The following is a 12,756-nucleotide window of genomic DNA, read 5'->3' as shown; positions in this document are numbered from 1 at the left end:
TTGTCACCTGGCCATGTTGTCACCTGGCCACGTTGTCACACGGTCCGGTTGTCACCTGGCCATGTTGTCACCTGACCACGTTGTCACACGGTCTGGTTGTCACCTGGCCATGTTGTCACCTGACCACGTTGTCACCCGGTCCAGGTGTCACCTGGCCATGTTGTCACCTGACCTGGTTGTCACCCGGTCCGGGTGTCGAGGACAAAAATCACACGTGGCGTCACATGGCCTCCATGTCACATGACCCACCCACGCCCCCACCGCCTGTCACCCCGGTGTCACGTGACCTCAGCGTCCCGTGTCCCGGTGTCACATGACCCGGTCTCACCCCGTGTCCCCACGGTGTCCCCACCGCCCGGCCCCCCCCCCCTCCCCCCCCTTTCCCCAGTTATAGGGACCCCCCCCCCAACCGCGCTGTAAAACCCCATAAATCCGCTAAAACCCCATAACCCCGCCCCCTGCCCAAAGCACACGAGTGTGAGCGCACGAGCGTGCGAGGAGCACGAGGGTGAGAGCGGCACGAGCGCGTGAGGAGCGGAGGGCTGAGAGCGCAGGTGGGTGGCACGAGCGTGTGAGTGCCCGTGTGTGCGAGGACACAAGTGCGTGAGTGTGCGCAGGTGTGCCGGGAGCACGAGTGTGTGAGTGCACGGGTGTGAGCACGCGGTGTGCGTGGATGAGGCGCGTGCAAGGGACACGAGGGTCATGGCGCGGGTGAGTGGCACAAGTGTGCGCAGGCGTGCAAGGAGCGCGAGAGCACAAAGCTGAGAGAGGTGTGAGTGTGCGCATCGTGCAAGCACGAGGGTGAGTGTGCACAAGAACGGCGAGCTCACTGTTTTTGCGCGCACAAGGATGGCGTGTGCACGAGGCTATTGCACACGAGGAAAAGCGTGAGTGCGTGCCGTGCGTGCAAGTGTGTGCACAAAGCGTGCATCCGTGTGGTGCACAAGGATTGATTGAAATCGTGTGTGCACAGTGGTGTGTGCAAGGGCGGCGCTTGTGCACGGATGGTGTTTGCACAAGGGCGGTGTTTGCGTGAGGATGTGGTTTGCACAAGGGCGGTGTTTGTGCGAGGATGGTGTTTGTGCGAGGATGGTGTTTGCACAAGGGCAGTGTTTGTGCAAGGATGGTGTTTGCACGAGAATGGTGTTTGTGCTAGGATGGTGTTTGCACGAGGATGGTGTTTGTGTGAGGGTAGTGTTTGCACGAGGATGGTGTTTGACAGTGGTGCTTGCGTGAGGATGGTGTTTGCACAAGGATGGCGTTTGCACGAGGATGGCGTTCATGCAAGGATGGCGTTTGTGCAAGGATGGCGTTCGTGCAAGGATGGTGTTGGCACGAGGATGGCATTTGCACAAGGGTGACATTTGCACGAGAGTTGCGTTTGCGAAAGGACGCGTTTGCACGAGGATGGCCTTTTGCACGAGGATGGCGTTTTGCACGAGGATGGTGTTTTGCACGACGGCTCCGCGTGGGCCCCCAACCCCCCCCCAAGTCAGGTAGGGCCGGACTCGGTGACCCCAAAAGTGCCCAATCTGAGCCCAAAATGAGCCCTCGTGCGAGGAGCACCAGCAGCACCGCCGCCATTTTGGGGCACAACGCCGCCATTTTGGCGCCGGGCCGCAACTTTTTGGGATTCCCGTTTTTCCTGTCGCGGTTTTGGGGCAGAATTTGGGATTTTTGGGGCTGTGGTGCAACACTGGAGGTTCCCATTTTCCCATCACTGTTTTGGGGCCCATTTTAGGATCGTGGTGCACTTTTGGGATTCCCATTTTCCCATCCCCATTTTAGGGCCCATTTTGGGGTCAGTGAGCACAGTTTGGGATTCCCTTTATCCCATCGCTGTTTTGGGGCAGAATTTGGGATTTTGGGGGCTGTGATGCACTATTTCGGATTCCCATCTTCCCACCTCCATTTGGGGGCACATTTTAGGATCATGGTGCACTTTTGGGATTCCCATTTTCCCATCCCCATTTTAGGGCCAATTTTGGGGTCAGTGATCACAGTTTGGGATCCCCTTTATCCCATCGCTGTTTTGGGGCAGAATTTGGGGTTTTTGGGATGGTGGTGCACTATTTGGGATTCCCATTTTCCCACCTCCATGTGGGGGCACATTTTAGGGTCGTGGTGCACTTTTGGGATTCCCATTTTCCCATCCCCATTTTAGGGCCCATTTTGGGGTCAGTGAGCACAGTTTAGGATTCCCTTTATCCCATCGCTGTTTTGGGGCAGAATTTGGGGTTTTTGGGGCCGTGGTGCAACACTGGAGGTTCCCATTTTCCCATCACTGTTTTGGGGCACGGTTTTGGGGTCGTGGTGCTCTTTTGGGATTCCCATTTTCCCATCCCCATTTTAGGGCCCATTTTGGAGTCAGTGAGCACAGTTTGGGATTCCCTTTATCCCATCACTGTTTTGGGGCAGAATTTGGGATTTTTGGGGCCGTGGTGCAACACTGGGGATTCCTATTTTCCCATCACTGTTTTGGGGCACGGTTTTGGGATCATGGTGCACTTTTGGGATTCCCATTTTCCCATCCCCATTTTAGGGCCAATTTTGGGGTCAGTGATCACAGTTTGGGATTCCCTTTATCCCATCGCTGTTTTGGGGCAGAATTTGGGATTTTTGGGGCCGTGGTGCACTATTTGGGATTCCCATTTTCCCACCTCCATTTGGGGGCACATTTTAGGATCATGGTGCACTTTTGGGATTCCCATTTTCCCATCACTGTTTTGGGGCCCATTTTAGGGTCGTGGTGCACTTTTGGGATTCCCATTTTCCCATCCCCATTTTAGGGCCCATTTTGGGGTCAGTGATCACAGTTTGGGATTCCCTTTATCCCATTGCTGTTTTGGGGCAGAATTTGGGATTTTTGGGGCCGTGGTGCACTATTTGGGATTCCCATTTTCCCATCTCCTTTTGGGGTCCATTTTAGGATCATGGTGCACTTTTGGGATTCCCATCATCCCATCCCCATTTTAGGGCCAATTTTGGGGTCAGTGAGCACTATTTGGGATTCCCTTTATCCCATCGCTGTTTTGGGGCAGAATTAGGGGTTTTTGGTGCCGTGGTGCAACACTGGAGGTTCCCATTTTCCCATCACTGTTTTGGGGCACGGTTTTGGGATCATGGTGCTCTTTTGGGATTCCCATTTTCCCATCACTCTTTTAGGGCCCATTTTGGGGTCAGTGAGCACAGTTTGGGATTCCCTTTATCCCATCACTGTTTTGGGGCAGAATTTGGGGTTTTTGGGGCTGTGGTGCAACACTGGGGATTCCCATTTTCCCATTTTCCCATCACTGTTTTGGGGCACGGTTTTGGGATCATGGTGCACTTTTGGGATTCCCATTTTCCCATCCCCATTTTAGGGCCAATTTTGGGGTCAGTGAGCGCTGTTTGGGATTCCCTTTATCCCATCACTGTTTTGGGGCAGAATTTGGGATTTTTGGGGCCGTGGTGCAACACTGGAGGTTCCCATTTTCCCATCACTGTTTTGGGGCCCATTTTAGGGTCGTGGTGCACTTTTGGGATTCCCATCATCCCATCACTCTTTTGGGGCCAATTTTGGGGTCAGTGAGCACTATTTAGGATTCCCATCATCCCATCACTGTTTTGGGGCAGAATTTGGGATTTTGGGGGCCATGGTGCAACACTGGGGATTCCTATTTTCCCATCACTGTTTTGGGGCACGGTTTTGGGATCATGGTGCACTATTTGGGATTCCCATGTTTCCATCACTCTTTTGGGGTCCATTTTGGGGTCAGTGAGCACTATTTGGGATTCCCTTTATCCCATCACCGTTTTGGGGCAGAATTTGGGGTTTTTGGGGCCGTGGTGCAACACTGGGGATTCCTATATTCCCATCACTGTTTTGGGGCACAGTTTTGGGATCGTGGTGCGTTTTTGGGATTCCCATCATCCCATCCCCATTTTAGGGCCCATTTTGGGGTCAGTGAGCACAGTTTGGGATTCCCTTTATCCCATCACTGTTTTGGGGTCATGATGCACTATTTGGGATTCCCTCTGTCCCGTCTCCATTTTGGGGCACATTTTAGGATCGGTGAGCACTATGTGGGATTCCCTTTATCCCATCCCCGCTTTAGGGTCATAGTGCACTCTTTTGGGATTCCCTCTTTCCCATCCCCATTTTAGGGCATATTTTGGGATCAGTGAACCCTATATGGAATTCCCTCTGTCCCATCTCCATTTTGGGGCACATTTTGGGGTCAGCGAGCCCTATTTAGGATTCCCTCTGTCCCATCTCCATTTTGGGGTCATGATGCACTATTTAGGATTCTCATAATCCCATCACCATTTTGGGGCACATTTTGGGATCAATGAGCACTATTTAGGATTCTCATCATCCCGTCTCCATTTTGGGGCACATTTTGGGATCAGCGAGCCCTATTTAGGATTCCCTCTGTCCCATCACCATTTTGGGGCACATTTTGGGGTCAGCGAGTCCTATTTAGGATTCCCTCTCTCCCATCACCATTTTGGGGTCGTGATGCACTATTTGGGATTCCCTCTGTCCCGTCTCCATTTTTGGGCACATTTTGGGATCAGCAAGCCCTATTTCAGATTCCCTCTGTCCCACCCCCATTTTGGGGCACGTTTTGGGGTCGTGATGCACTATTTAGGATTCCCATCATCCTGTCTCCATTTTGGGGCACATTTTGGGGTCAGCGAGCCCTATTTAGGATTCCCTCCGTCCCATCACCATTTTGGGGTCGTGATGCACTATTTAGGATTCCCATCATCCCGTCTCCATTTTGGGGCACATTTTGGGGTCATGGTGCACTATTTGGGATTCCCTCTTTCCCACCCCCATTTTAGGGCCCATTTTGGGATCAGCAAGCCCTATTTAGGATTCCCTCTTTCCCCCCCCCATTTTGGGGCACATTTTGGGGTCAGCGAGTCCTATTTAGGATTCCCTCCGTCCCATCACCATTTTGGGGTCGTGATGCACTATTTGGGATTCCCTCTTTCCCACCCCCATTTTAGGGCACATTTTGGGGTCATGATGCACTATTTGGGATTCCCTCTGTCCCATCCCCATTTTGGGGCCCATTTTGGGGTCAGCGAGTCCTATTTAGGATTCCCTCTGTCCCATTACCATTTTGGGGTCGTGATGCACTATTTAGGATTCCCATCATCCCGTCTCCATTTTGGGGCACATTTTGGGGTCATGGTGCACTATTTGGGATTCCCTCTGTCCCATCACAGTTTTGGGGCACATTTTGGGGTCAGCGAGCCCTATTTCAGATTCCCTCTGTCCCACCCCCATTTTGGGGCACGTTTTGGGGTCAGCGAGCCCTATTTATGGTTCCCTCTTTCCCACCCCCATTTTGGGGCACATTTTGGGGTCTTGATGCCCTATTTGGGATTCCCTCTGTCCCATTACCATTTTGGGGTCATGATGCACTATTTGGGATTCCCTCTGTCCCATCCCCATTTTGGGGTCAGCGAGCCCTATTTAGGGTTCCCTCTTTCCCATCCCCATTTTGGGGTCGTGATGCACTATTTGGGATTCCCTCTTTCCCATCCCCATTTTGGGGCACATTTTGGGGTCAGCGAGCCCTATTTAGGATTCCCTCTATCCCATTACCATTTTGGGGTCATGATGCACTATTTAGGATTCCCATCATCCCGTCTCCATTTTGGGGCACATTTTGGGGTCGTGATGCACTATTTGGGATTCCCTCTTTCCCACCCCCATTTTAGGGCCCATTTTGGGATCAGCAAGCCCTATTTAGGATTCCCTCTTTCCCCCCCCCATTTTGGGGCACATTTTGGGGTCAGCGAGTCCTATTTAGGATTCCCTCCGTCCCATCACCATTTTGGGGTCGTGATGCACTATTTGGGATTCCCTCTTTCCCATCCCCATTTTGGGGCCCATTTTGGGGTCAGCGAGTCCTATTTAGGATTCCCTCTGTCCCATTACCATTTTGGGGTCATGATGCACTATTTGGGATTCCCATCATCCTGTCTCCATTTTGGGGCACGTTTTGGGGTGATGGTGCACTATTTGGGATTCCCTCTGTCCCATCACAGTTTTGGGGCACATTTTGGGGTCAGCAAGCCCTATTTCAGATTCCCTCTGTCCCATCCCCATTTTGGGGCCCATTTTGGGATCAGCGAGCCCTATTTAGGATTCCCTCTTTCCCATCCCCATTTTGGGGCACATTTTGGGGTCAGCGAGCCCTATTTGGGATTCCCTCTTTCCCCCCCCCACTTTGGGGCCCATTTTGGGATCAGCGAGCCCTCTTTAGTCTTCCCTCAACCCCATCCCCACTTTAGTTTCGTGACGCGCTCTTTCCAACCCCCCCTCCTTCCCATCCCCTTTTCGCCTCTCGCTTTGGGTTTTTCGGGTCTCCCTCACCCCCCCTACCTCCCCCCAACCCCTTTTTTTTACCTTTCCCCCCCCCCCCACCCCACAGGCCGACAGCTCACCATCTTCAACAGCCAGGCAGCCGTTCGGGTTGGGGGCCGTGATCGGGGTCGGCCGTTCCAAGGTCAGCTTTCGGGTTTGTACTACAACGGCTTGAAGGTGTTGGCGTTGGCGGCCGAAGGGCACCCAAGGGTGCGAGCCGAAGGTGATCTTCGTTTGGTGGGGGATCCACCACCCCCCCCCGCCGCCCCACCCGGCCCGGCTACCGCCGCCCCCCCAGATATGGCCACTACTATTATGGAGACCACCACCACTATGGCCACCACCACCACTCGCCGGGGGCGGTCGCCCACCTTGCGGGACACCGTGGCGCAGGTAAAGTGGGTGGGGGGGGGGGAAAAAGGGGGGGGTCGTTTATGGGGAGAAGGGGGGGATGGGGGTGTTTGGGGCTGGGGGGGGGGGGTCAGCGCTGCTCTCAGTAACGCTGATGTCATCAAAGGGGGGGGGATGGGAGCACCGGTGTCCCCAACCCCATTGGTGTCGTCAAGGGGGGGTCCGGCATCACTGTTGTCTCCAACCCCATTGGTGTCACCAAGGGGGGGGAACCAGGGACATCAATGTCCCCAGGGGGGGTCCGGCATCACCGCTGTCCCCAGCCCTATTGATGTCACCAAGGGGGGGGAATCATAGACATCAGGGTCCCCGGGGGGGGTCCGGCATCACTGCTGTCTCGAACCCCATTGGTGTCACCAAGGGGGGGGGAAACCAGTGACACCAGTGTCCCCAGGGGGGGTCCAGCATCACTGCTGTCCCCAGCCCTATTGATGTCACCAAGGGGGGGTCCGGCATCACCGCTGTCTCGAACCCATTGGTGTCACCAAGGGGGGGGGAACCAGGGACATCCGTGTCCCCAGGGGGGGGTCCAGCATCAGTGCTGTCCCCAGCCCTATTGGTGTCACCAAGGGGGGGTCCAGCATCACCGTTGTCTCCAACCCCATTGGTGTCACCAAGGGGGGGGCAACCAGGGACATCTGTGTCCCCGGGGGGGGTCCAGCATCACTGCTGTCTCCAGCCCCATTGGTGTCACCAAGGGGGGGGGAACCAGGGACATCTGTGTCCCCAGGGGGGGGTCCAGCATCACTGCTGTCCCCAGCCCTATTGGTGTCACCAAGGGGGGGTCCAGCATCACTGTTGTCTCCAACCCCATTGGTGTCACCAAGGGGGGGGAACCAGGGACATCAATGTCCCCAGGGGGGGTCCGGCATCACCGCTGTCTCCAAACCCATTGGTGTCACCAAGGGGGGGGGAACCAGAGACATCAGTGTCACCAAGGGGGGTCCAGCATCACTGCTGTCTCCAACCTCATTGGTGTCACCAAGGGGGGGGGAACCAGGGACACCAGTGTCCCCAGGGGGGGGTCCAGCATCACTGCTGTCCCCAGCCCTATTGGTGTCACCAAGGGGGGGTCCGGCATCACCGCTGTCTCCAAACCCATTGGTGTCACCAAGGGGGGGGAACCAGGGACATCCGTGTCCCCAGGGGGGGTCCGGCATCACCGCTGTCTCGAACCCCATTGGTGTCACCAAGGGGGGGGAACCAGGGACACCAGTGTCCCCAGGGGGGGTCCAGCATCACTGCTGTCCCCAGCCCTATTGATGTCACCAAGGGGGGGTCCAGCATCACTGCTGTCTCCAACCTCATTAGTGTCACCAAGGGGGGGGGAACCAGGGACATCTGTGTCCCCAGGGGGGGTTCAGCATCACTGCTGTCCCCAGCCCTATTGATGTCACCAAGGGGGGGGGAACCAGGGACATCCGTGTCCCCTGGGGGGGTCCAGCATCACTGCTGTCCCCAGCCCTATTGGTGTCACCAAGGGGGGGGGAACCAGGGACATCTGTGTCCCCAGGGGGGGTTCAGCATCACTGCTGTCCCCAGCCCCATTGGTGTCACCAAGGGGGGGGAACCAGGGACACCACTGTCCCCAGGGGGGGTCCAGCATCACTGCTGTCCCCAGCCCTATTGGTGTCACCAAGGGGGGGTCTGGCATCACTGTTGTCTCCAACCCCATTGGTGTCACCAACGGGGGGGGAACCAGGGACATCCGTGTCCCCGGGGGGGTCCAGCATCACTGTTGTCTCCAACCCCATTGGTGTCACCAAGGGGGGGGAACCAGGGACATCAGTGTCCCCAGGGGGGGTCCAGCATCACTGCTGTCCCCAGCCCTATTGATGTCACCAAGGGGGGGTCCAGCATCACTGCTGTCTCCAACCTCATTAGTGTCACCAAGGGGGGGGGAACCAGGGACATCCGTGTCCCCAGGGGGGGTCCAGCATCACTGCTGTCCCCAGCCCTATTGATGTCACCAAGGGGGGGTCCAGCATCACTGCTGTCTCCAACCTCATTAGTGTCACCAAGGGGGGGGAACCAGGGACATCTGTGTCCCCAGGGGGGGGTCCATCATCCCCGCTGTCCCCATGGGGGTGACCCACCGATGTCCCCCCCCCTCTCTTTCCCCCCAGAACACGGACGACCTCCTGGTGGCTTCGGCCGAGTGCCCGAGTGATGATGAGGACCTGGAGGAGTGTGAGCCCGGCACAGGTGGGTGCTGCTCTTCAGGGCCCCCCCCGGGGCACACGCGTGTGCAACGCACGCCTGTCCCGGGGCACGGCCCACCCCCCTTTCCCTCCCCCACCCCCCCCCTCCTCCAACCTCCCTCCCGCCGCCCCCCAACACCCCACAGCCACCGCAGCACACGCGTGTGCACGGCTCTCGCACGCACACACGCACACACACGTGTGTGTGCGCAGCTCCACCCCCCCCCTCCCCCCCTCCCCACGCACACAGCCCCGTCCTCGCACGCTGTGGCCCCACCCCAGACGGACGGACAGACGGACATGGGGACACTGGGAGGGCAGCGGGAGGGGGGGGCTGTCCCTCAACATCTGGATCCCATTGAGGACATCCCAATACCCCAAATATTTTGGTGTCCCCCCCCCCAAATTTTTTGGTCCCGTTGAGGACATCATCGGAGGGTCCCCAACATCTGGGTCCCATTGAGGATATTGGGATGACCCCAAATCTCTGGGCCCCACTGGGGACATCCCAGTGTCCCCCAACATCTGGATCCCGTTGAGGACACCCCAATACCCCAATGTCCCCAAATATTTTGGTCCCCCCCCAGATATTTGGGTCCCATTGAGGACATCATCGCAGTGTCCCCAACATCTGGGTCCCATAGAGGACATTGGGATGACCCCAAACATCTGGGCCCCACTGGGGACATCCCAGTGTCCCCCAACATCTGGGTCCCATTGAGGATATTGGGGTGACCCCAAACATCTGGGCCCCACTGGGGACATCCCAGTGTCCCCCAACATCTGGGTCCCATAGAGGACATTGGGATGACCCCAAACATCTGGGCCCCACTGGGGACATCCCAGTGTCCTCCAACATCTGGGTCCCATTGAGGATATTGGGGTGACCCCAAACATCTGGGCCCCACTGGGGACATCCCAGTGTCCCCCAACATCTGGATCCCATTGGGGACACCCCGAAGTCCCCAAACGTGGGGGCCAGTGGGGACACGGAGAACTTTGGAGTGTCCCCAAACATCTGGATCCCATAGAGGGCTTTGGGGTGTCCCCAAAGGTGTGAATCCCGTGGAGGACTTTGTGGTGTCCCCAAACATCCGGATCCCATTGAGGACTTTGGGGTGTCCCCAAACGTCTGGATTCCATGGAGGACTTTGGGGTGTCCCCAAACATCTGGATCCCATTGAGGACTTTGTGGTGTCCCCAGACATCCGGATCCCATTGAGGACTTTAGGGTGTCCCCAAACATCCGGATCCCATTGAGGACTTTGGGGTGTCCCCAAATATCTGGATCCCATGGAGGACTTTGGGGTGTCCCCAAACATCCGGATCCCATTTAGGACTTCGGGGTGTCCCCAAATATCCGGATCCCATTGAGGACTTTGGGGTGTCCCCAAACATCTGTATCCCGTAGAGGACTTTAGGGTGTCCCCAAGCATCTGGATCCTGTGGAGGACTTTGTGGTGTCCCCAAACATCTGGATCCCATGGAGGACTTCGGGGTGTCCCCAAACATCCGGATCCCATGGAGGACTTTGGGGTGTCCCGAAACATCCGGATCCCATTTAGGACTTTGGGGTGTCCCCAAATATCCGGATCCCATGGAGGACTTTGGGGTGTCCTCAAACATCTGTATCCCGTAGAGGACTTTAGGGTGTCCCCAAGCATCTGGATCCTGTGGACGACTTTGTGGTGTCCCCAAACATCTGGATCCTGTTGAGGACTTTGGGGTGTCCCCAAATATCCGGATCCCGTGGAGGACTTTGGGGTGTCCCCAAACGTCTGGATCCCGTAGAGGACTTTAGGGTGTCCCCAAGCATCTGGATCCTGTTGAGGACTTTGGAGTGTCCCCAAACATCTGGATCCCATGGAGGACTTTGGGGTGTCCCCAAACATCTGGATCCTGTTGAGGACTTTGGAGTGTCCCCAAACATCCGGATCCCATGGAGGACTTTGGGGTGTCCCCAAACATCCGGATCCCGTGGAGGACTTTGGGGTGTCCCCAAACATCCGGATCCCATTGAGGACTTTGGAGTGTCCCCAAACATCTGGATCCCATGGAGGACTTTGGAGTGTCCCCAAATAACCGGATCCCGTGGAGGACTTCGGGGTGTCCCCAAATATCCGGATCCCATTTAGGACTTCAGGGTGTCCCCAAACATCCGGATCCCGTAGAGGACTTTGTGGTGTCCCCAAACATCTGGATCCCATGGAGGACATGATGGAGGCGCCCCCAACCTCTGGGTCCCACCGAGGACATCGGGATGTCCCCAGACACCGGTGACCCACTGAGGACACCGCGGTGTCCCCAGGGATGGGGTCCCAGCGAGGACAGCGGCCGCCCGGAAGACGTGGGGACACACCAGGACCGGTGTCCCTACAGCTGTGTCCCCAACGGGGCCACGCGTGGACGTTTGGGTCCCGTTGAGGACACCGGGTTGTCCCCACGCCGCTGGGACCCACGGAGGACGTGGGGTGTCCCCAGAGTTGACGTGTGTCACCCCCCGTTCCCTCCCCCATCAGGACAGGGACAGCCCTACATATTTGGGTCTCAGGGAGGACGTTGAGGCGTCCCCCGATATCTGTCACCCACGGAGGACATGGAGGGGGTCCCCACGGACGGACGGACAGTGGACAGACGGACAGACAGCTGGAGAGAGGGGTGGGGAATGGATGCGGCCCTGTGCGGATGGAGATGTGTGGGTGGTCGGACAGAAGGACAGACGGATGGATGGGCGGAAAGACGGATGGATGGATGGATGGACGGACGGACAGGTGGACAGATGGAGGGATAGATGGACAGACAGATGGCTGGGTGGATGGACAGACAGATGGACAGATGGATGGCTGGGTGGATGGATAGATGGCTGGGTGGATGGATGGGTGGATGAGTGGATGATGGACAGACAGATGGACAGACAGATGGCTGGGTGGACGGACGGATGGGTGGATGGACGGCTGGGTGGATGGATGGACAGATGGACAGATGGATGGGTGGATGAACGGACGGATGGATGGACAGATGGATGGGTGGATGAATGGACAGATGGACAGACGGGTGGCTGGCTGGATGGATGGGTGGACGGACAGATGGGTGGACAAACGGACTGGCGGCTGGTTGGATGGATGGATGATGGATGGGTAGATGGACAGATGGACGGCTGGGTGGATGGATGATGGATGGGTGGATGGACGGACGAATGGACAGACAGACGGCTGGGTGGATGGATGATTGATGGATGGGTGGATGGACAGACGGATGGACAGACAAATGGGCAGCTGGCTGGCTGGATGGCTGGGTGGATGGATGGAAAGATGGGTGGACAGACAGACGGACGGATGGACAGACAGATGGGATGGATGGAGAGACGGGTGGATGGATGATGGACGGGTGGATGATGGATGATGGATGGATGATGGATGGGTGGATGATGGACAGATGGATGGATGATGGATGGGTGGATGGATGATGGATGGTTGATGGATAAATGATGGATGGTGGATGGGTGGACGGGTGGATGATGGATGGGTGGATGATGGATAAATGATGGATGGATGATGGATAAATGGTGGATGGATGATGGACAGGTGGATGATGGATGATGGATGGATGATGGACGACTGGATGATGGACGACTGGATGATGGATTATGGATGATGGACGGGTGGATGGATGATGGATAAATGATGGATGGGCGGATGATGGACGGTTGGATGATGGGTGATGGATGGATGAAGGATGGGTGGATGATGGATGATGGAAGGGTGGATGATGGATGGA

General features: G+C 56.6%; 1 protein-coding gene across 1 annotated transcript in view; it reads left to right on the top strand.

Annotated features, from left to right (window-relative positions):
- Positions 1-12,756, top strand: part of LOC116240883 (neurexin-2-like) — a 126,975-nt gene that overhangs the window by 109,271 nt on the left and 4,948 nt on the right. The window contains exons 21-22 of the mRNA XM_090129697.1: positions 6,435-6,760; positions 8,905-8,983. Of these exons, the coding sequence (XP_089985823.1) occupies positions 6,435-6,760; positions 8,905-8,983 (405 nt within the window). The remainder of the gene's footprint in view (positions 1-6,434; positions 6,761-8,904; positions 8,984-12,756) is intronic.

Source organism: Phasianus colchicus, chromosome 37 (genome assembly GCF_987193195.1).
Source record: "Phasianus colchicus chromosome 37, bPhaCol1.hap1.1, whole genome shotgun sequence".
Lineage (NCBI taxonomy): Eukaryota > Metazoa > Chordata > Aves > Galliformes > Phasianidae > Phasianus > Phasianus colchicus.
The sequence above is the reverse complement of the archived record's forward strand: the minus strand, read 5'-3'. Positions and strand labels throughout refer to the sequence as shown.